Genomic DNA, 22,143 nt, shown 5'->3' with positions numbered 1-22,143 from the left:
CTGTCACTCATATGATAGTTATTTTCATGTAACGCACTCTGCACATGGGAGTGGCAAGGAAAGAGGAAGAGCTAGAAAGAAGAGAGGGGAAAATGCATTTTAGTGGGTAGCAGGTTTGAAAACAATCCTAATTTTTATTATCTCTGTATGTTCTTATGCAAACATTGCTTCTGTGCTATTAAATAATAATAAATCCAAAATTGCAAAGCTGTTTGTTATCATCTCGGCCTGGATTCGTCTAAATGTACAGTAGGTCACAGATTTTAGTTTCGCCTTTAATGAAATACTGGCTTTAAAAAAATATTATCTTGATCCTCATTGTGCAGACATTACATGTATGTAATCCAGATGAATTCGGTGCAAGCACGTTATTTCATGGGAACAAATGATGGCAAGACTTCTCAGCTTGGACAGAACACCTTATACAGAATTACTTTCACCAAAGCCAGGGTTGTTCAGGTTTCATGAGGTCCTTCAACACTCTCTGATTCTGTGCTGCTGACACTTCTGACACCCTTAATTTTCCCCCCCTCACATCTGCTATACCTAGTGTTGTATGAGCTTAGTCTAGGCCAGAAGAAGCCTTTTGGGTCTGCGTGTGATAAAAATGAGAGAGAAGACTTGCAAAGACAAATTGCTTGTATGTAAACCCATCAAATCCTTCCAGTAATGCTAGTGTCTATAAAAAAAGACGAGTTTAAAGGACTATCTGTACTCGCACTGCTTTGCCATATTTCAAATGGTGCATCAAAGAATTTCTGAATATTGTAGAAGTGGGTGAGATTATTATGATATTCTCTCTTGATTTTGTAGTGCATCTTAATAGTGAATTTTAAAAGCTCTTAAGTTACAAACAAGCTAGTGTATCTCCCATAGCCATGTGTCTGCAATGCACAAATGTGTTTTTCTTACTTCTTCTTTTTATTTCTCTTTTCTCCTGCAAGGAAAATGTTTGTCTACACCAAAGGACTCTATCATACTAATTATCATACATTGTCGTATGTACAACATTCTTTTCACATGGATAGATACATACACAGTAATTTAATTTCATATCTAAGTGCAACTTAAGTTTCCCAGGCTATTGGAATTTCTCTATAGAAGTTAACTAAGCGTCTCATCTTTTTGTCGCAGATATTTTTCTCATAGTTGTTTTAAGGTACCTTTGGGTTTTGAGGGCAAAAAGGTTCCCAAAACTCTCAGAAGTAGACTGAGGTGTGTAGGTGGGTATAGAATAACTTCTGAGAGGCCTCTTATATTCGTGGTAGTGGGTATAGGACTTCTTACTGGCAAAATACAAAGTCTTTCATGCCACTGATACCGAGCTATGCTTATTCTCACACTCAATATTGGCTAACAGTTAATTGTTAGAGCAGGCTGGAGTAGTTGACTTAGACATTCCTTTCTATGTGTCTGTCTGGACAAAATGCAGTGGGAGCTGCAAGAGCCTGTGGACTGTGTTTCTGAGGAACCACAGAGCGACTTCGTTGTGAATCCCAGTGAGATATAAGAAAACTTGTTTGGTTTAGTGGAGTTCATTCCTGTTTGGAACTGTAGCACGCTGCAATAGCGTGGGCTGTGGCTTACCTCCTTGTAATTCAAACTTAGGAAGCTGGGTTCCTGTCACTGTACTGGCCATAGCTGTAACTGGAATTCCACTAAAAATAGAGACAAACTCAATTTAAATACTTAGCAAGGGGGGTCTAATTAGGTTTCTTTAAACCCAGATCTCTTCAGTTCAGATTTTATGCTTTTTCTTCCTACGTTTTTAATTCCATTGTGTGAATTATACTGCTACAACTTTCTTTTCGGTATTGCTACAACATTTATTTTGCAAAGAAATGTTATACTTGGCAAAGTTTTAACAAGAGTTCTCATGCACACAGCTCTTAATTTCTAGATGTTTTAATGTCAAATAGTTATTTAAATAAAAATATAAAAAAACTCTTGGAAGAATGCAATTAAATGGCAGAAGTGATTTTTAGGAAACCCAGGAGACAGAGCTGTAGCCTGAAAGAGTTCCTGGCCTTTACTTTGCAGGATCTGAAAAGCAAGCTCTCCTATCTGCATCTCAGTACTTTTATGTTGCCTTTCCAAGGAAAAGGGAGTTGGATGCAGGCCTGAGTTAGATCTCACGGGGATAGCATTCTGTACCTTAAATTACAATCAGATGTATTTTAGTTCAGATGAAGTTTTCAGCCTAAAATTGGTAAGAAGCCTAATTATTTGACCAGGTTACTATTTACATAGACCACTGTACAGCAATCTGCGATTTCCCCACAGCTGGCAACATCTTAGCCTTGAAAGGTTTTTATTTTGTGTTTGGAACAGTTTTTAAAGAACCCAACTTGGTTCATTAAATGAAAAACGAAAAGATGGTAGAGATTGCTATGGAGACAAGATGTTATATAAACTGTTCATTTTAATTCTTCAGAATGTAAAAATAGCAAAGAAGCTTGGATGTTTACAGGCTTCCAGTCCTTCAAGGTACTGAGTAACTCCACGAGACGCAAAGCATTCTTGTGCCTTTTATTGTCATGTAGCGAATCGTGCCCAGATTTTGAAATCAGTCATGTATTTGTTCGACTGGAGAGCGTGGAGTAAGGAGAAATAAATAGAAAGAGTTTCTAAGTAGTCTTTAATCTGTAGACTCTTCATTATATTATTTTTTCCAGTGAGTAAAGTGCCTAAGATGATCTGTTAGCTGAAGTATGCAGGATAAAAATACAGATACTCTGTGATCCAGAGACATAATAATATGGATAAAAACTGGAAAATAAGACTATTTCACTATTAAACCTTTTAGAGTGTCATGGTGGTGATGTTACAGACAGGACTGAGATCGTGTTTTATTTATCAGAGCCCCCTCAAAATTGTTTGTTGCAGTTCCTTAGACATTATATCTGGCCTTAAATTTAACACTTGCTGCTCTTGCTTGAAAATTCCTTTTATTCCCTGAGTTTTGAGAGCAGTTAGTAAAATTGCTTTTAGGATTATAAAAATGAAACATAGAAAAAATGTTTAATTAGTGTAAAGACTAAGCCTTTTTCTAGTTAGTAGATTAATGAAAATGTAGGGGATCTTTCCATAGCTCCTGGAACATGTGTGGTTGAGGTAACCGTCTGCGACACTAAATTCAAAATGGCAGCCTTGAACTGTTCTTCATACCGGGCTGAAATCAGCATTCACAATTTAGTAGACAAATAGTCATTTCTGGTTGAGTTCTGTTTGGTTTGTTTCACAATTGATACTTACTTGAATGTTCATATTCAGAATAAAGAACAATACTTTTAGGAGGGGGTGAAATAAAATGCATATGTGGAAACATGAAAACCCCTAGGTTTTTCCTGCAAAACAATAGCAACCACTACAATGACAGCATACTCAACATATTTATTATAAACAAGGTAATAATTTTTCAGGCAAGAGATTTCATTAATCTCCTACCTGTGTATAGAGCTATCGTACTGGACTTCGGAATTAAGCAGCACAGCCTGATTGACTCTATTACTAAAAAGGGGCGTTTAGAATTATAATATATTGCCTTTTAAAATATGAACATTAGTCTTAGCTGCCATGGGAAAGTGTACTACATGGAATGCAGAGGTAGGGAGTTGTGTTTAATTTTGGAAGGCTGTGATTCTAGGCATATGTAGTTTCTTTGTCACCTTCATAATACCTTAATGGAAAGGCAGTATTTTCAGGAGGATTTTACATGTGTGTGGCAAAGGCGGGTTGGGAGAGACCTTATAGAAGCATGTGGTTCTTAATATGAAATTACTAACATATCTTGATTTGTTTGGATGTTTGCAGGGATTCTTCCTGACGGTGTCACCAGAAGCAGTATTAAAAGTGGCTGCTCAGGCTTCTGCAAACAACAAGATCTTCAGCTTGAATCTTTCTGCACCATTTATCAGCCAGTTCTACAAAGAGCCTATGATGAAAGTCATGCCTTATGTCGACGTCCTTTTCGGAAACGAGACGGTGAGTTTTATGACAGAGAATGAAGTGTTGGCCTCTCTTGCACCCAGCTGTTTGTGTCTAAGAGTGCCTCCTGGTCCTCCGTTGTTTATAGGGAAAGACTGACCGTGTGAAGCATGACTAGAAAACGAAATCCATGGCCACAGGACTGATATTTCAGTCAAAGCCAAAGAGGTCACTTGACCTGTTAGAGGATTACAACTTGCTCATTCTAGTGTAGAGACACATGAACAAGTCAATCTAGGTTAAAAGAGGAAATATCCAACACATTGGCTTCTTTGTAATAGCTGTCCACCTGTGTGATGTACTCACCCAGAACTTAACTCTCTGCTGGAAGAAAAGCTACGAAGGGCTACCACAGAGCTGCTGAGCTTCTCTGAGTTGTTTCCATACCCATACTGTTGCTATTAATAGCGTTTTCCGTGATGAAGAAGACTCTTTGGGGAGAAGTAGGAGGAGAAAATGAAGAAATGGTTAATTGGTTTAGAAGGTTGTCATTGATTTTATGGTAGATGGACTGGCAGTCTATCTAAGGAAGGCTTATCTTTGCTATGCAACAGGTGGCAAACAGATTGCATGGAATTCTGGCTGGAAGTCCATGGTAATAGACCAAATGAATTCAAATTTCACTTACTGTAGTGCTATCACTTTTTTTTTTTTTTTTTTATTCCCCACTACAAAAAGTGCTCCTAAATATTTTTTAGTTTGCTCAGCATAAAAAGGTTAATAAAAGCCTTTGAACCTAAATGAAGGGTGGGCTTGTCTCTAAAGATAACTACATTAGTACAGGAAAATTGTGGAAAAGGAACTTATTCCTGTCAGTGGTTATTTCTGATTGTGATACAGAGTTACACCAACACAAGTCAGTTTTTACCCTGTTGCCTACACATCCACGTTAGGAGCTAGCATTGTTACCACTATTTTTAAAATTAAGACAATGGTGATGTTTTTTAGATGCGGTAGTATAAGGGAAACCTTTTTAATTATAGTTAAAGATACAAAAGAAGTGTTTTCCAGACATTTTGCTGCTGTTGCCAACTGTTACTTCATTCTGTCTTTCACGATACATCTCTCACAAAGATGCTACTGAATATTTTGATTTAATAGCAGTATAATCTCAACAAAAAGTCTTGTCAGATTTCACGGATTAAGTAATATCAAGTTTAGTCAATGTTTGTGTGGGAGGGCTTCATAGAAACTTGTAGGATTAAACCTTGCTGGTTTTTTATATAAATACTGCCCCATTGACCTATTAGGAGAACTCAGATCACAGTGGTTCATTAGGTGCTGTTTTTCAGAAGATAAAACATATGTCGTTACTTTTTGTATAATTGCACACTTTATAATCCCACTATACTGACGACATTTCAATTTTAGAAATTATATTCAGGCTACCTTAATTTCCCCTGCCGTTTCAGTTTGCTATGGTATTATTCACCTGCTGGCATAAAGTATTGTCTAGGACTGTTGTGTGTATTAAAGTTGAAAGACTCCCTGCATTTTCTGTGTATAATTTCTGAAGCATTTTGATGTCTTTCAGGCTAAAAAATACTATTTAAACTTAAGTAATCATCCTTAAATTTGGCAGTACGAGAGATAAATGTATATAAATACATATATATATATATACACATATACACACACACTACAGAGTAGCAGCCTCTTATGCTTTGTTACTTACGCTAATCAGTTGAAATTTTGGTCATTTTTTTAGTCTCTGCTTTCTGCCCATTGCTGCTTTTGAGTTGTCGAAATGCTGTTTGCAGTGGTTTGTTCCCTTGTCTTTTTGTGTGACTTGAAACCACACTCTTGGCATGGCGTCCTTCTAGTTTTTAGTAGCTGCTCTATCTTGTGATTGTCACTATTTCTGCTCTCTGCATATGGTTTGTGGTAAAGAGTAGTTGCAAAACTCAAGAGAAGCTCATTCTGACACGTTCTGCCTTCTAGTAGCTTCTTTCTTTGTTTTTTGGTGGTTTTTTTTCTGCTATATTTATTTCGTCTACAAGTACATTCAGGATTTTTTTGTGTTTATGAATGCCTTGATGGGCAATGAACCACTTCATCTGGCCAACAACAAATTTTTGCACATTTATGGTGATCTCTTTTTGCTGCATTTTCCATCAGTTTTGCTAGCTTAAATACTGCAAGTGCATAAGTTAACATATAAGCAAGGCATACTAAGTAGTGTGGTTGTTACTTTATTAGTACAAACAATACTCTTAGACACAATTTTTATTCTTCCCTATATTTATCTTCACTCCACATTATAGACCAATACAATTTTATTGTTAAGCACTGAGATGTTTATTTTTTGAGTAATACAAAAACATCCAAGAGCAGCAAAATTCCAAATTGCTGCCGTTCCTAAACTAAAAAACAATTGGTAAAGTGATTTTAAATTACATCTTCTACTTAAAAATTTACATCTGAATGGAGATTGGTTATTTCAAGTTTCAGCCAGATGGTAATTAAAATGGGCAAGTTATAAACCTCTCGGAATAAATGTTCTAGTTTAGAATGTAAATGCCAGCACACCCTTCGCTGCAGTGACGACACTGAACTCTGGGATAACAACTCAGTGCATGTATCAGTTTCAGCATTAACTCAGTGACCACTGGTGTTTTGATCATTTGCTTAAATCCCTTTTATAACTAGCCAAACATCCTCTCTTGGATTTCTGATATTTACTAACTCTACTTCATATAATAAATTTAGTACAGAACATTCAGAATAGGAATAATTACATGTTCATTGCTGCTAACCAATTACGGCCATTCTGCAGTCATTATCTAGCAATACATGACTGGAGAACTTGATTATTGTCATTGCTTTTAATTTTTATTAAATTAAGGTTTTTTTAATAGTGTCATTTTGCAAATGGTTCTTAGCAATAATACCTTCCAAGCTACCATAATCACTGGATAATTAACCTGCTAGGATTAAGCACACTCTACTTTGCCTCAGGATGCTTAACTCTCAAATAAGGTCAATTATCTCCTGATGATAACTGCTTTGTCACAAGTTGCTGCTTAATTCATCTGTAAAAGCTCACCTTAGAATACATATTTTACAACTCAAAGTAACTTTCAGTAACAGAATGGTCAAAGGAGTGAAAGCTTTTAAAATTACATCTCTACACAGAGTTGTGGAATGTTTCCTACACAATAATTATACGAGGCAAGTAAAAGAGACTAAATTTGCATATATTTCTTTCCCAGACCTCTTTCTGCTTTCCCAGCTAGGGCTAAAGCTTGGTATCTCTGATATACTTGACCCATCAAAGTCAATAACAGGCATGGAAATTTGAACTGAATTTCCAGCCTCCCCAAAAGATGTGGGTTTCAATGGGCACCTCCTCAGGGAAGGGACAACTTCTGGGGGCAATGCTCTACGTATTTTGGGATGGCAGTTTCTTTTCTGAGCACATCTCCAGAATTCAAGGGACACTCCAAATCTTTCACATGATTCATCCCTGCGTATGGCAGTCATTCATGACTCAGAGGAATATTTATTAAGATATTAATGGGGTAAAAAAGATCATCTAGGTTCTCTTCCTATGTGTAGGCAGGACATTGCTGAGAAATTTTAGATTTTAGAAACTTTAGAATTACAGACGTGCTGAGCTCCTCATCTGTTGCTTTACAACAGAAGCCATAACCAAACAATACAAGAGCTCAGTAAAAGTTGAGGAGGTTATGTACAAGAGATATCGTGGATTTTTCTAAAGCACGAATATAATAAAACGAAGACAACAATTATTCTTGGGAATTAGATCCTCTTCCGCTCCAGTGTAAAGAGCTGTTACTTCTAAACAACCAGTCTCTGAACAAATTAATTACAGGATTGTAAGCTGAAGTTCTGCAAAGACAGGTGCTTCTGCAAGCTCATTGGGAGATTGATGCTAGGGTGATACAAATGTGCTGAAAAGAAAAGAGGTTGCATGCAAGACTTCTATGTTTTTAAAAGCAATAACAATAGCTTTAGTGGTGGTTCTGGAGTTATGCATCCTGAGCTTTGAAAAGGTTGGTGCTTTTGTATGCAATAAGATATCAAACAGGTCTTGTCACCATTTCTTCTTACAACTATACCAGAATGGTACATTGTGCCTGCTAAATTTAAAATATTTTCAAGTGAGGTATGAAATACTCATATAAACATCTGTAGAAATATATGTGGTTTGGACACGGCCTTTAAGAACCTTTATAAAGGCAAGTCTCTTTAATGACATGGAAAATTCTCTTTAATGATAAGGAAAAACAGTAAATCTAAAACTGATAACAGTGGTTAACATGGTCCCAATTTTGACCTTGCAGTCAGTCTGTACTTTTGTGCTTATTTTAACCAGGGGAGTGAATGGAACTGCTGCTAAGTTTTCTGGCGTAAGACTGTGTTCAACACACTAGGATTTACACCTAAATGACAGTTTCCAAACAAATTGGTCTATTCCCACTTTGTAACCTATAACACATTTTTGTAAACAACTTCACTGCACATACTGTGATATATTACATTAAGATGTGACACTGTGGACAACCTTCAGTCCCACCTGCAAATTTCCTCTGCTGGATTATCATCTGGGACCACACTGATACCTGCGGGTTTAGGAATCTGCTCACAGCTCGCAACAATCTTGAATGAGACATAATCACTTTGGTAAGACAAATAGGCCTCACGGTGGTTCTTTTTAAATTAGTGTGCGTTCATAATGGCATAACTGAATTGATCTGATTTTACACCTGTGTAATTCCTACCGTTTATAGACCTAACGGGTAGTTTTCCACACTACCTGAATGTCCTTTCCCACTGGTGAATCGTCTGATTCTGAGGAAATGATTAAGAGGTAAGAGACAGGAGAAAATCGGGTGGCAGATGTAATTTGGTGTGTGGAGGAAGGGAAATACATTTTGACTTTCAATAAATAACGGAACAGAGACAACCATTTCAGTCTGTTCTTCTGTATCAGATGGGCCCAAGTAAGGAACATAGCAAAGGATGGCTGATCACGCCATAAATATCACCAAACTGTTGTTACTATTTGAAGTATTTTCAAGTAAGCATTTAGAATTATTTTTGAATGTTTGAAATCATTAGTAGAAGGCAAATACTAGCTCGTATTTGAAACTGAGTATCTTGAAGAGGCTCATTTTACTGTATTGCTAACTTGGATGTATATTATGTGAAGAGCCCTCAAGAAACCTTGATTCTTTCTTTTTAGGTTACTGGAACTGGTCCATATTGAGGTCCATATTTTCAGTCAGTAGCTGTTTGCAGGCTATCTTCCCTATGAGCTCAACCTTTACCTTCAGCTTCTACATCTTTATTCGTTTGGAATTAAGTTTTCAGAAACATTAATCATCTTAAATGAAATTAGGTTGGGTGTCAGTGTTTTGCATTTCAATTTATATGCCAGTATTTTCCTTTTCATTTTGCTTTCAGAAGTTCTCAGACACTTGCCCCACAGGTGAGGGCATTACCTTCATTTCGTAGGCTGAGTGAGAGACTGAGGTTTGCACAGTCCCCTACAGGGAGTCTACAGTTAAGTTAAAAATTGTAGTCAGATATTCTGACCCAGTTTATTAAATGCACATGGGAAAAAATTTACTAAGGAGACATCTCATCTTCTCTTCTATTTTAACAGGTAGAGGTTTTTAAGGTCAGCTGCTGCTGCTGCTGTTTGCTTTTCTAAACTGCAGTAAACAGATAGCAATTTCTTTTTATAAATCCTGCACTTAAGGTTGCTGCACAATCTTTGGAGGGAGCCTGGGAATTAAAAATTGTAATTTTGAAGGGAGGAAAAATAAATATTATTTTTCTTTGATGTCTTTGTAGAATTTTGACACTTCTTTCCTGGTGCAGGTGTTGTGTTTTCAATTATAGGAAAGCTGTGGCATTGTAATATTGCTGCTTAATTCATAGAATTAACTTTCTCAGTACTGGAGTATCTAATAAATTGTGACCAACTGGAAAATGAGAGGTTCTTTAGCACAAGGGAGGTTGATAATGTCAATGGCGTGTTGTAAAGATGTGCTGTGGGAAGGATGCTGAAACAGCCCAAGGCTATTTCAGCTGCAGACACTGAATCTGCTTCTGCCTCTCTCTTTTTTTTTTCCTCTCCCTTTTTCCCTCCCTTGTGAACTGCAGTGGCTCTCTAAGATGAAATGCTTTTAAATCATTTCCCAACCTTGCAGCCGTCTTTGATAAAAGCCCTGTTATCTGAAATGATATGAATCACTGTGGAGTTAATCATACCTTATACAACAACATATTTTGTTGTGATTCATTCTGTTTCAATTAATCATCTTATTTATCTACATTGTCTCAGCTGCTGCACTGAAATTCATGAGTAATAAGCAAGTAATTATTTTAGTATAGTTTACCTAGTACATTATGAATGAAAGGAAAATTGAGAGCCAAGTATTTAAATTGATATTTAGTGCTGCTTTCAGCTAATGTCTAGCTATTTAAGCAATTTAGGAATCCTATCTCAAAAATGGCTTTCTTTTTTCCTGTTATGGAAAACAAGCAGGTATTTAGAAGAGAAGCATATACTTTACAACAGGCTTCACTTCTTAAAATGAAAAATACTTCTGGTAGTCTCTCAGAATGCTTAGGGATATTTATCCTTCCTTATGCTATGCAGTGTTGAGATACTTTTAAGATGACAAATACTGGTTAGAACACAGCACAAGACAGAACATGTCCTGTGAGGAGGGAAGGCAGATTTCACCCTATTTCAGCAGCTTGTGTTTTCCTGACGATGATTGATAACCCGTTTCACTTTGTAGCACTTCCCAGAGCCTCTCGTAACACTTCATAAACATTAAAGCTCAGAATAAACCAATAAGGTGGGTGTGTAGTCCTGTCTCTGTTTTACAGGTGGACAATTGAGAGGTTATTTGCCCAAGGTCATACAGCAAGAGCAGAGCCAGGAACAAGCAAAATCAAGTTCTGATTTTTTTCTTCAGTTAGTGTCCTGAAATGTTGTCAGCTGCTGGATACATTCAGGACAAAACTCAACTGACTGGGGAAAGGACTTGCAGAATTTGGCTTTCATACTAATATATGTTTCTGAAGGCCTTTTAAAGGTGAACTGCATGTGCATTTTCAGTAATCAGTACTAGGGCAAAAACATATAATACAAATCAATAATGTAAGACCTTCAAAAATTAGAGTATAAATAAAATTTAGTTATATAGCTGATAAGAAGGCAGAAACATTCACAAACACTTCTTTAAATCAGTGTAAATTTGGAACAATTCAGTTTCACAGAGATATTTGGGCATAACAATGCAGGTAAAATATATAGGCTGTAATAAAAGTTTTGTTTCTCAATCCAGCTAAGGTCTATTCCATAATTCCACATTTCAAGCCTTATTTGGGACAGATATAGTCAGTTAGTGAGGCCATGTTGGGTGTCACCAACATTTCAAGCCTTATTTGGGACAGATATAGCCAGTGAGGCCATGTTGGCTGTCACCGATCACCTATTTATTTTCCATGTGCCTTAGCATGATTTCTAGGAGGATCTGCTCTATGATCTTGCCAGGAACAGAGGTGAGATTGACCAGCCTGTAGTTCCCCAGGTCTTCCTTTTTTCCCTTTTTAAAAATGGGGGTTATGTCTCCCCTTTCCCAGTCAGTGGGAACTTCACTGGACTGCTATGACCTCTCAAATATGATGGATAGTGGCTTTGCAACTTCATCTGCCAGTTCCCTCGGGACCCACAGATGGATTTCATCAGGTCCCATGGACTTGTGCGCCTTCAGGTTCCTTAGATGGTCTTGAACCTGATCTCCTACCGTGGGCAGTACTTCATTCTCACAGTCTCTGCCTTTGCCTTCTGTGATGTAGGTGGTGTGGCTAGAGCACTTGTGGATGAAAACTGAGGGAAAATGTCACTGAGTACCTCAGCCTTCTCAATATCCTGGATATCAGGTCTCCTCTTTCCTTCTGGCGAGGGTCCACATTTTCCCTAGTTTTCCTTTTATCACTGATGCACCTGTAGAAGCCTTCCTTGTTGCCCACATTTAATTCTGTCTGGGCTTTAGTTTTTCTAACCTGGTCCCTGGCTGCTGGGACAATTTCTCTGTCATCCTCCCAGGCTATCTGTCCTTGCTTCCACCCTCTGTAGGCTTCCTCTCTGTGTGATTTTGTCCAAAAGCTCCATGTTCATCCATGCAGGCCTCCTGGTGGTTTTGTCTGACTTCTACATTGTTGGGATGCATTGCTCATGAGCTTGGAGGAGTTGATCCTTGAATATTAACCAGCTTTCTTGGGCCCCTCTTCCCTCCGTGGTATTCTGTCAAGCAGGTTCCTCAAGAGGCCAAATTGTGCTCTCCTGAAGTCCAGGGTAGCAAGTTTCTGTGCCCTCTCCTCTCTGCCCTAAGGATCGTGACCTCCACAATCCTCACCACCTCATGGTCACTGCAGCCAAGGCTGCCCTTGAGCTTCACACTCCCCTTCAGCTTTGGACGACTTCTTGGTGAGAACAAGGTCCAAAAATATGCAATATAATGTAATAAGTGCAGAGACTGAAAGTAGTTGTGTTTTTCAGTCTGTATGATTGCAAATGTTTTAGTAATTATTTTAATACTGAAGAAAAATACATACAAAATGTGAACATGTAGCTGTACAAAAGTAAATTGAAACTGCGTTAGAGCAGCTTTTGATTTTTGTTTTTAAAACTTTTATAAGGAAATAATCTTGAAAACATAGTTTGGGGGGTTTGGAATAGAATTGGCAATATCTTTATTGCATTAACATATTTTTCTGTATTACTGCATAGCACTATTTTTCCAAAACTACAGTTTCAACCTTGTTTCTTTTCTCATGTTATCTTTCTCAATCAACACCTTCCTTCATCCTGCTTATATAGCTCAAACAATATTTTTATTCCGCCAAGAGAGTTTCACATCTGATTACAAGTCTAAGTAGTTTCATTTTTCTGACTTTCTTCAACAATGAAGAGCAAAACAAAGCATTTGAGCCCTCTCCTCTTTCCAACTAGTTATATAATCTTCTGTTACTGGGATTCCTAGTGTTTGTAGATTTGATAGGAATAAGTGTAACCCTCTGATGTTTCCTTAAGACTACAGAAAAGATGCTATGCATTAGGAAACAACGCAAAAAGATTTTTCCTTTATGCATTGACATATGCTTTGAAGGTATTTAGAACTGACTTCTGCTAAACTGTTATTGATTAAAATACTTTTTAATTAGGATTTAGATTTAAGGCATTAGAATTAATAATACTTGGCATTTTTATTGATTAAATTCACTAATTATACAATTAAAACGTAATTTGTCCCTCCTAGAAGTGGCAATAAAAAGAAAGCTAAACGTGCACTGTATTATGAAGCGTATGCAATGGGTCATAAATATGTGTAAGGGTTGCAAAAGTATTTTATTAATTTCTAAATAATTTTTCAAAGAGTTGTCAAAAGCTATGAAAGGAGCTTGGAAAAGGAATAGAAAAAAACATATTTCCAGCATACCTAAAATACGTAACATGTAATAGATACATAAAAGCATCCATGGTTTTCCCAAAAGTATTACTTGATCTCCAAAACCTTTCCTTATTTATAAGAGTAAGCCATTCCATTTACAACAGCTTTTGCGTGATAATTTTGCAGCCACATGAAAGTGTCTCCTTATGCTGTATTTTGAGGTTTAGTGATCATATTTTGACTTAAACTTTGTTTAAATATTGACATTGAGGTTTAGTGATCATATTTTGACTTAAAAGACCATTTGTTTAAATATTGACGTCCCAAACAATTGTATTATTCATCCTCAAGTTATTTCATTCAGAGGCAGCAGTTTCACAAGGAGAAAGTTTCTTCTTCCCAGCCACAGCTAAGGAGGGGTTCCTCAGCACCCTCGCAAAGGAAGGCACCCATCAAAATCTGCTTCTGGCTTGGCTTGGAACCAGCTGGTTGTCCCCGCTCCGTAAGGCCATGGGCTGTCCTTGGCAGTAAGAAAAAACCTTTATTGTTTGAGAAACTCACTTGAAAGCAATGGTGAAGTCATACACATTCCAATGGGATGCTCTTAGGATCCTCAACTAATCTGTCCTTAATGATGCTTTTCAAACTGCCCTGCTGTTACCAAGGTAACAGCTAGTGTAATAGGCTACTTGAGGATGTCCCAAAAATTTCTGGAGCTAGGAGTTTTATTTTCAATTTTTCTGATGCCCAAGATAGATGGATCTTGATTCAGGGGAAACCCACTGCTTTTATTGAGAAATTCTGCTGCTTCATTCTGATACTACTGTCCTTTGAGTCTAAGCCAGTCTGCAGGTGCCAGTCAACAGCCTGCTTATTTCTCCTTCTCTGTGGCTGTCCTTCTGAGGGATACTATTTTTGTAATTCTGAGAGGCCAAGCTATAGCAGTATCTTTGGTTCCTGGCGGGTATGAGACCTCACAGAATTAGGTCCTCTTCAGGATGTCTTTTAACAACGTGTCTTTCTGCTCTGCAATTCCTCTGAGAGACCAGGGCATTTTTATCTTGTCTAGTCAGACTATTGACCTCTCCAGGTTCTGTGACATTCTTTCTTTTTTAAAAGAACTGGAATTCTTAATGTGAAATGAAGTTTTAGCCATAAATTGTGGTGTTGGGACAGTTCTGATTGCTCTGAAAGGAGGATCTTCCTCCAACTGGAAAAATATCTGAAATTTCATGGACTTGAAGGCATCTTTCATCATCAGTTCACCTGAAGTTTTTGTGACACATGTATGGCCAATGTGGATGGGCAGTTAGATGGCCTTGCCACACACAATATTTAATATATTCATCATTTTGGAGCAGCTATGATTAACATGTCTTTTTCTTCTCGTTGGAATTTCTACTAGACCAGTAGATACATCTGTGAGTGGTCTTGGACACATACCAGTTTCAGATAAATGGATCAGTCAATTTAAATTCTGCACGTATAGTTGCCAAACACTATGCATTTGATTTGAACATCAAAGTAAATGCCAGATTTGGATGGATGTAGCTGCATCTTGGTAGATGCGAATTACGATAATGAGTCAAACTACTGAATCTAAGTGCTCAAAAAAGAACGCTCATCATCTGGAACCAAATTCATTTCTTCTAGAATCTAAAGTGGTGAAAAGAACTGCAGAAGTACACAGCCCTTTGCTAGCCTATTTTAGCCTATCTCTGTACACATGTTATTTGAGAGGTTGGTGGACACACGTATGAGTATTCTGAAGGGTAGTACTGATAGGAGGGTTATTTAAAGTTGACCATGGAAACCATAAGTTTCAGGAGTCCATATTAACTCTAGTTGCAGATGAGTTTCTTTCATGTTTCAAAGAACAACTTCATGTCCCAGGACTGAGAGGTCAATGTATGTATTTCAGGTAGAGCAAGCTAAAATCGAGATCAAAGCGTTTAGTGTGTTAACATCGTCAGTTGTGTTCTTGGGATAATCTATAAACTGGCATGGGAGTGACAACGTAAGTTATCCCAAAGTTATCTTTTCATTTATGGTAAAGATATAAACTATTTTAGGGAGGGGTATTTCTTGTAACAGACCTTACTGAAAACATACCTATTCATTTTGCACCTCTTCCACTGGAGTTGTTTTTGTGGGAAGTTAAATGTCAATTACCTCTTTTTAACCAAGCTTCACCTCTACTATTCTTAAATAAGAGTTTCTCTTTCTTGTTATTTGGAACCTGAAAGCACCCTGTATAGAACACTGCAACACAAAGTAACAGAAGTTGGTTGGTTTGGAAGGCACTTGAAGAGTTCTAGAGAGAAGAATATGTAATAGGTTAATGAGGAATGTTATCATGCCAGGAAGATGCTTAATTCAGGGGTAGATTATACAGACATTCTTTCTCGTCGTTTATTCAAGGTAACAATTTCTAGAATAGTGTGTCATATAATGAAACACAAAGCAAACCCACAAATTCAATGTCTATTCAATGACATAGTAATGATTTTGAGTTTTAGGTGAATGGGGAGTACTGGATAATTAGACAATACAGCTATCCATAGTTAATGTCCTCTAACACTTATTTTTCACGATAAAAGTCAACTCTTTAATGAGAGTTTAAAGGAAACCAGACTGTTCTGTAAACATTCAGTTTCCTTAAGTTTCCAATAATTTTCCAAAGACAGAGTCCTGGGCTTGCTAGATTCCTGATCTGATCCATTATGGCCAGTCCTGTGGTCCTTGAACAAAGATATTTCTTTCAAGAAAACATTAGCCAGATAAATAGAACTCTCTTATTTTACAATTTATACAACATGTGGGAAGTTAGCTAATTATTTTTTTTTTTTCATTTAGAACTGAAAAACTGTTTTCAGTGCTACTGTTTTGTTCATCTATTAATAAGACCTCTTGCAATAAATCCTTGTTCAGGATAATGAATAAGAAAAATTATATTTCATGTAGATAAAATTCCCAAGAGTACATTTGTAATATATCCAACTTATCCTGCAAACTGTTTGAAATGTAACTAATTTTGTCTATACTATCTGTCCAAACCATGTTACTAATTTAAATCAAGATCATAACAAGTTATGACGCTTACCTTTTCATAACATTTCCTTAACTACTTCTTTTTTTTTTTTTCCTTCTATATTTCTTGAATTCTGTTTTACCGGAATCAAACACATCGTACACAGCAACAGCTTGGGGTGCAAATTTGGTATGAATGTGCAATGTTTTCCTATTTTAATTCCACATTTTACAATCACTTCTATGGATCTTATGCTGCCTGTCTCAGCTATGTGGATGGTATAGCAGGGTCTTCTTCAGCGGTGCTTATTTCTGAGTGTAGTTACTGTTCTCTCTCATCAGAGCCAGCTTCTGTGCTCTGAACTACCGCAGCCAGCCCTTAAAAACCCTCTCCGTGTTCCTGCTCCCAGGAATCTCCCTGCAAACATGAAATGCCTCCCCAGTACTATACTGGCTAGAGACATAAGGCATGCAACATTCAGGCTTGCACCAGTGTCTTTGGTCCTTGGATGGCAGTAAATGGAAGATTGACAATATTGTAGAGGGGAGATCCCTGGCTTCCCCACAAGATGCACAGAACTTAGTGCCTGCCCTTGAACGCCTCCAGGATATTAAGCCTTACATACAAGTTTACCATTTTCAATAAGCTATTATGGGATAGCCCTTAGAAGGTTTCTAAAAAATTTTCCCCTGGGCCTCACACAACTTCCTGACTTTACAGACAAAGGCATATGAAAAATTGTATCAATAAAAATTTTAAATTCTCTAAAATAGTTTTCTTCTGAGACATGTCATGTACAGAATATATGATGGGTTGGCATGTTAAAATGATTTTGTGGATCCTTTTCTAAGGCAGTTTGCATTACTAGCTTGTGAATTGACCATTTGAGTAATGTGTCTATCCCAAGACAGCTTTTCTAAGAAACCATCATGTGTTCTTTTTTCTTGCCTATCTCCTACCCTTATTATTAGAGCAGTTAACTTTATAGAAGGGGTTTGGAGTACTATACACTGAACAAAACAGAGCAAGAGGCATGTCCTGTCCTGAGAAATTTACATTTTAAACAGACAACAAACAAAAGACTTGAGACCAGAGATGACCAGAGACCAGAGAGAGGTGAAATGTCATAACAGTGATCATACACTTGCACAGTGCCATTACCAAAAACATAGCTAAGTTTTTTGCCCTGTAATGTCATATATCAATTTTTAAAAGAAATGCAGTCAATGAAAAAAGTAATGATGGGTTATGCTAAGTCTAGATATACAAGACCCTTCACTATAGGGCTTTTTTTAGTAATTCTTTTGCTTTGTTTTGTTTTGTTTTCAGTCTTAAATATCATGCAGAATTAAAGCAGCTCATGATCAGCTAAAATTTTAAATATTTAAGAAAGCAGTATTTAAGATTAACTGTTCTTCATTTACTGACCGTTACTTGGAACCAAAAAAATCTTGTATTTTTGTAAGCATAGTAAGCTACACTGTTTTTCTTTAAACTTTAGGGTATGAATTATATTCCTATAATGACAGCTGCAGGGTGGAATGTTTTAACACACTGGAGTGAGATATATCTTGGACACATTCTTGGTATCTTAAGTTCAACATGCTCCATATGGTGCCACTGAGCCAGTGATTTTGAAGAAAACAGTCAAAGACTGCTGAAACAGCGTAAAATACAAATTAGTCTTTGCTATATAAGTAAAAAAATTCACTGTCAATCTTTTCAGCTTTCTGCATGAGTACTTCCAGCAACTTTTAATAGCAGTCCCCATGTTTTAAAACAACTGTTGAATTCTAGCAGAACAGAGTAAAAGATTGTGGGCTAAGAATGCACACTCATTATTAACTGTACTATGCCGAAATCTTATGCAGGAGAGCAAAGGGAAAGGAGGTTGGGATTCCCTGTATTGTGGCACTGGCCTTGAACATGGCAGTATTGCTAAATTTGTGAGAAATAGGTTACTCTTTGTTAGCTTGGTCCTTTGTCCGCACAAAAGAGCCATGAAAGAGCTGTGTCTCGGGGAGGTGTCTTCTCAGTCCTGCTATTGAGAGTAGTAATTATGGGGTACCCTGTAGTAAAACTGTCTAATATCCATTGTTATGACTTAAATATTTTAGTGTTTATGGTGCTGGATTAGCTGGGAATTATGTTTTCAGGACTTTGGGCTTCTTTCATATATGTTTATATTCCTAGTATCATGACAGATAGGAGTTGAGTAACTTGCTTGCCTATCTTTTATCTTAATGTAATGGGATTTTTTTCAATATAAACTTAACCCTGAGTTTCCTGAGTTTATATTCCTGCTTATGGAATTCAGAATTCTTACAGCTTACTTGCAGCTCTTAATACTGAAGGTATTGCTTCAGACCCTGATTTTAACTGTATATTGACCTGATGTAAATTTTAGTCCTGGGTTATTATTATTGGTGGTGTTATTGTTTATTATTATTGTTGCTGTTTTTATGGCTTTTTTAAAGTGTCATATGTGGGCTTCAAACAAGAAACCCAAGGATTACACAACCATGCAAAAGTTGTCTCTTTACAGTAGTATCAACCTTAAATCATTTTGTATTGATGTTGACTCCTAAGGACAGATTTATAAATATAATAGAGCATAAGAAAAACAGCCACAGTGCAGCAACCTGTTAACCTGTACTTGTGCACCTTTTCTATCAGCAGAGCAGCATAATGAAATGAGGGCATGACTAATGAATCAGACCCTTAAGGTGGTGGTGATTTGCAGTTACATTAATGTGAAGGTGCACGTTACAGCCTGGGTTGACCAAGGAATTCACTGCCAGAGGAAGAGGGAGATCTCACTCCATGTGCTTCCCCTCTCAGTCTTGTCTCAGGTTCCCTCTGCGCAGTGGGGCTAAGGCAGCAGGTACATGGGGGATATCTTAAAGAAGAGGCCCAAGGAGGTGTGACCACATGATTTTTAAACAGAGATGTAATTTAGACAGTCAATCTAAAAGTAAGGAGCCAGAACACAGATCTTGAGCTTTTTCTCCACTGCTAATTGTTATAATCTATAAAATCATTAGACAAAGACTGACAGGTAACTAGCATTTTAGTAATCCCATATTAGAGCTACCTGCACTGCTGTAGTCCCTCCAGATGTAATTAGGTAAAACAATCATCAATAAGGTAGTTTAAATTTCCATCTTTAAATACAGCCTGAATGCCAAATTTCAAATGATAATTACTTACAATGTGTTTCTTAAATCCTTTGGGATACAGCCAATGTTGGTGTCTGTGGTAAAGGACCTACTTGCCAATGGATTCATAAATGAAGTTCTCATACACGCTCAGAACATTCAAAGCATGCAAGGTCTTGATACAATATTTCTCACAGTAAACAGAGGTCAAATCCCTGCTTTAAGTGAAAAACAGAACTTAACATTGGCATTAGAGACATGACCAGAACATCAATGATACATTAAGGTGGATGATTTCTCTTCATACATAAAATATCATTACCACCTTTGTGGGTTTGGTTGGGGTTTTTTTGCAGCAAAATATCATTACCACCTTTGTGGGTTTGGTTTTTTTTTGCTGCAGCAGCTGGATTCTCTAGTTTAAAAAGATATCTGTTGATGTTCGTCCAGTCACTGGACATACACTGTATATGTTCTGTGAAAGAGTTATTCAGCTGTGTCTCCCTCATCACTGATAACTGTGTGGGCCTTCCAGTCTCACGCCGTCCTGATCCATTTGATATGATGATATAATGCAGCTGTCACAAAACACTGTCTCCTTTCTTTCAGGAACATAAGACTTCCGAGCCATACATGTAATCTAACCCAAGGAAATGGTCCCAAGGGATCTACTTGACCTATTAGTGCCTTCCTTCATTTTGTGCCGTGGGTAGACCGGTCCCTATGGCTATCTGCTCAGCAGGGTTACAGTCACTGCCTAAATTGGAAGACAACTGTGGTTTCCTTCTCTGAGTATCAGGTCATCATCACTATGTGTGAGAAGCTTGTGTTAAGCTACGTGTTAAGCTTGCACTTAACTGCTCCAAAACAAGTTTGTGTGTGAAGCCCTAACAATTGTGTTATATTGGTCAGCTGGGACAAAAGGAGGACCTCCTTAAGCCAAACATTCTTTATGATGAAGAGCAGGGCATGAAAGGAGACCAAAACCTCTTTCTGCAGTTTACTGCTGTTTTCTAAAGGAGGGCAGGGTCCAGCCTGTTCTTTTCTGATTCTGTTGGTGAGTTATTTGAGGAGACGAGACAAAGAATAAAGGGAAGGCTTGAGGAAATCAGATGGAGCTCTTTACCTGAAAATGTACTTCCCAGAGATGGGCCCCAAAGATTATCTAGTTCAACCCCTCTACAATGAGCAGGGACATCTTAAAGGAGATCAGGTTGCTCAGAGCCCCATCCAACCTGACCTTGAATGTTTGATGGGATGGGGCATCTACCACCTCTCCGAGGAACCTGTTCCGGTGCCTCACCACCCTTATTATAAAAAAACATTGAAGACCCCCAGTGGAATGAGAGCATGTGAGCGTGATGCCTCCTGTAGCTGGAGCAAGAAGGCTTCATCAATAGGCTCCCCTTGATTGGGTGGCCTGCAGTAGACACCAACCACACGATTCCCTATGTGGCTTCAGTCTCTTATTCTTACCCATGGGCTTTCAACCTGCTCATGGCTATTCTTCAGAAACAACTCTTTACACTCTATCCATTTCTTGATGTAGAGCTATTGTGGGTTTAACCCCAGCTGGCAGCTAGGATCATGCAGCCGCTTGCGCAGTTCTTCCCCTCAGAAGGGTAGGGAGAAGGGGGAGAAAAAGAGAGGAAAGGAATAAAAAAACCCACCACCTTGTGAGTTCAAATAAAGACAGTTTAATAGAAAAATATCAGGAAAAGGAAAATAATCATAATAATGGTAAAAGAATATACAGCATAAAGTAATGCAACACAAGTTACTCTCACCACCTGGTGAATTGGTTGCCGAGCCCATCTTGAGCAGTGATCATGGATTCCTGCCTCTCCAACAACCCCATTTATACACTGAGCATGACATCTATGGTATGGAATATTCCATTGGCCATTCGTTGTTCTGTCTATGTTCCTTCTCAGCTTCTATGCGAAGCTGAAAAAAGTCATTGGATAGTATAAACATCACCTAGCAACGACTAAAACAGAATGCATTATTGCACTCCTTTTATACCAAATCTGAAACACAGCAACCACTAGAAAGAAAATTAATTCTATCCCGGCTGAAACCAGGACAAGAAGGCAACCCCTCTGTCCCTCCTTCCTTGCCTGTCCCTTTTGAACAGCCTGTAGCCACTGAGAGCTGCACTCCAGTCATGGGCTCCGTGCCACCAGGTTTCAGTGATGGCATCCTTCTTCCTGCAGGCCAGAAGCCTGTTCATACTTTCCTACTTACAGGCTAATAAATTACTTCTTTAAAAAGTTCCTTTCTTGATAAATCAATCTGCTCATGTGTTTGCACTATATTATGTAAGAGGAGCCTTGTCATCTTATTGAAATAGTGGGACATTGTGAGATACCAAGTATTTATGGCTAGATTTAACGATTTTAAAGGAAGCAAATTATTGCAGCTCCAGGGCAGCAGTAACTTACGTAGTGACAACTTATACATGTTTTATGTACCTATTTACTTCAATGTTCACTACAAAAGTATAGTTACCATAGCAATGACCATG

General features: G+C 37.7%; 1 protein-coding gene across 1 annotated transcript in view; it reads left to right on the top strand.

Annotated features, from left to right (window-relative positions):
- Positions 1 to 22,143, top strand: part of ADK (adenosine kinase) — a 296,855-nt gene that overhangs the window by 213,841 nt on the left and 60,871 nt on the right. Inside the window, exon 7 of the mRNA XM_014956157.1 lies at positions 3,814 to 3,984. Coding sequence (XP_014811643.1) covers positions 3,814 to 3,984 — 171 coding nt within the window. The remainder of the gene's footprint in view (positions 1 to 3,813; positions 3,985 to 22,143) is intronic.

The sequence above is a fragment of the Calidris pugnax genome, unplaced genomic scaffold (genome assembly GCF_001431845.1).
Source record: "Calidris pugnax isolate Ruff unplaced genomic scaffold, ASM143184v1 scaffold196, whole genome shotgun sequence".
In the NCBI taxonomy this organism is placed as follows: Eukaryota; Metazoa; Chordata; class Aves; order Charadriiformes; family Scolopacidae; genus Calidris; species Calidris pugnax.
The sequence above is the reverse complement of the archived record's forward strand: the minus strand, read 5'-3'. Positions and strand labels throughout refer to the sequence as shown.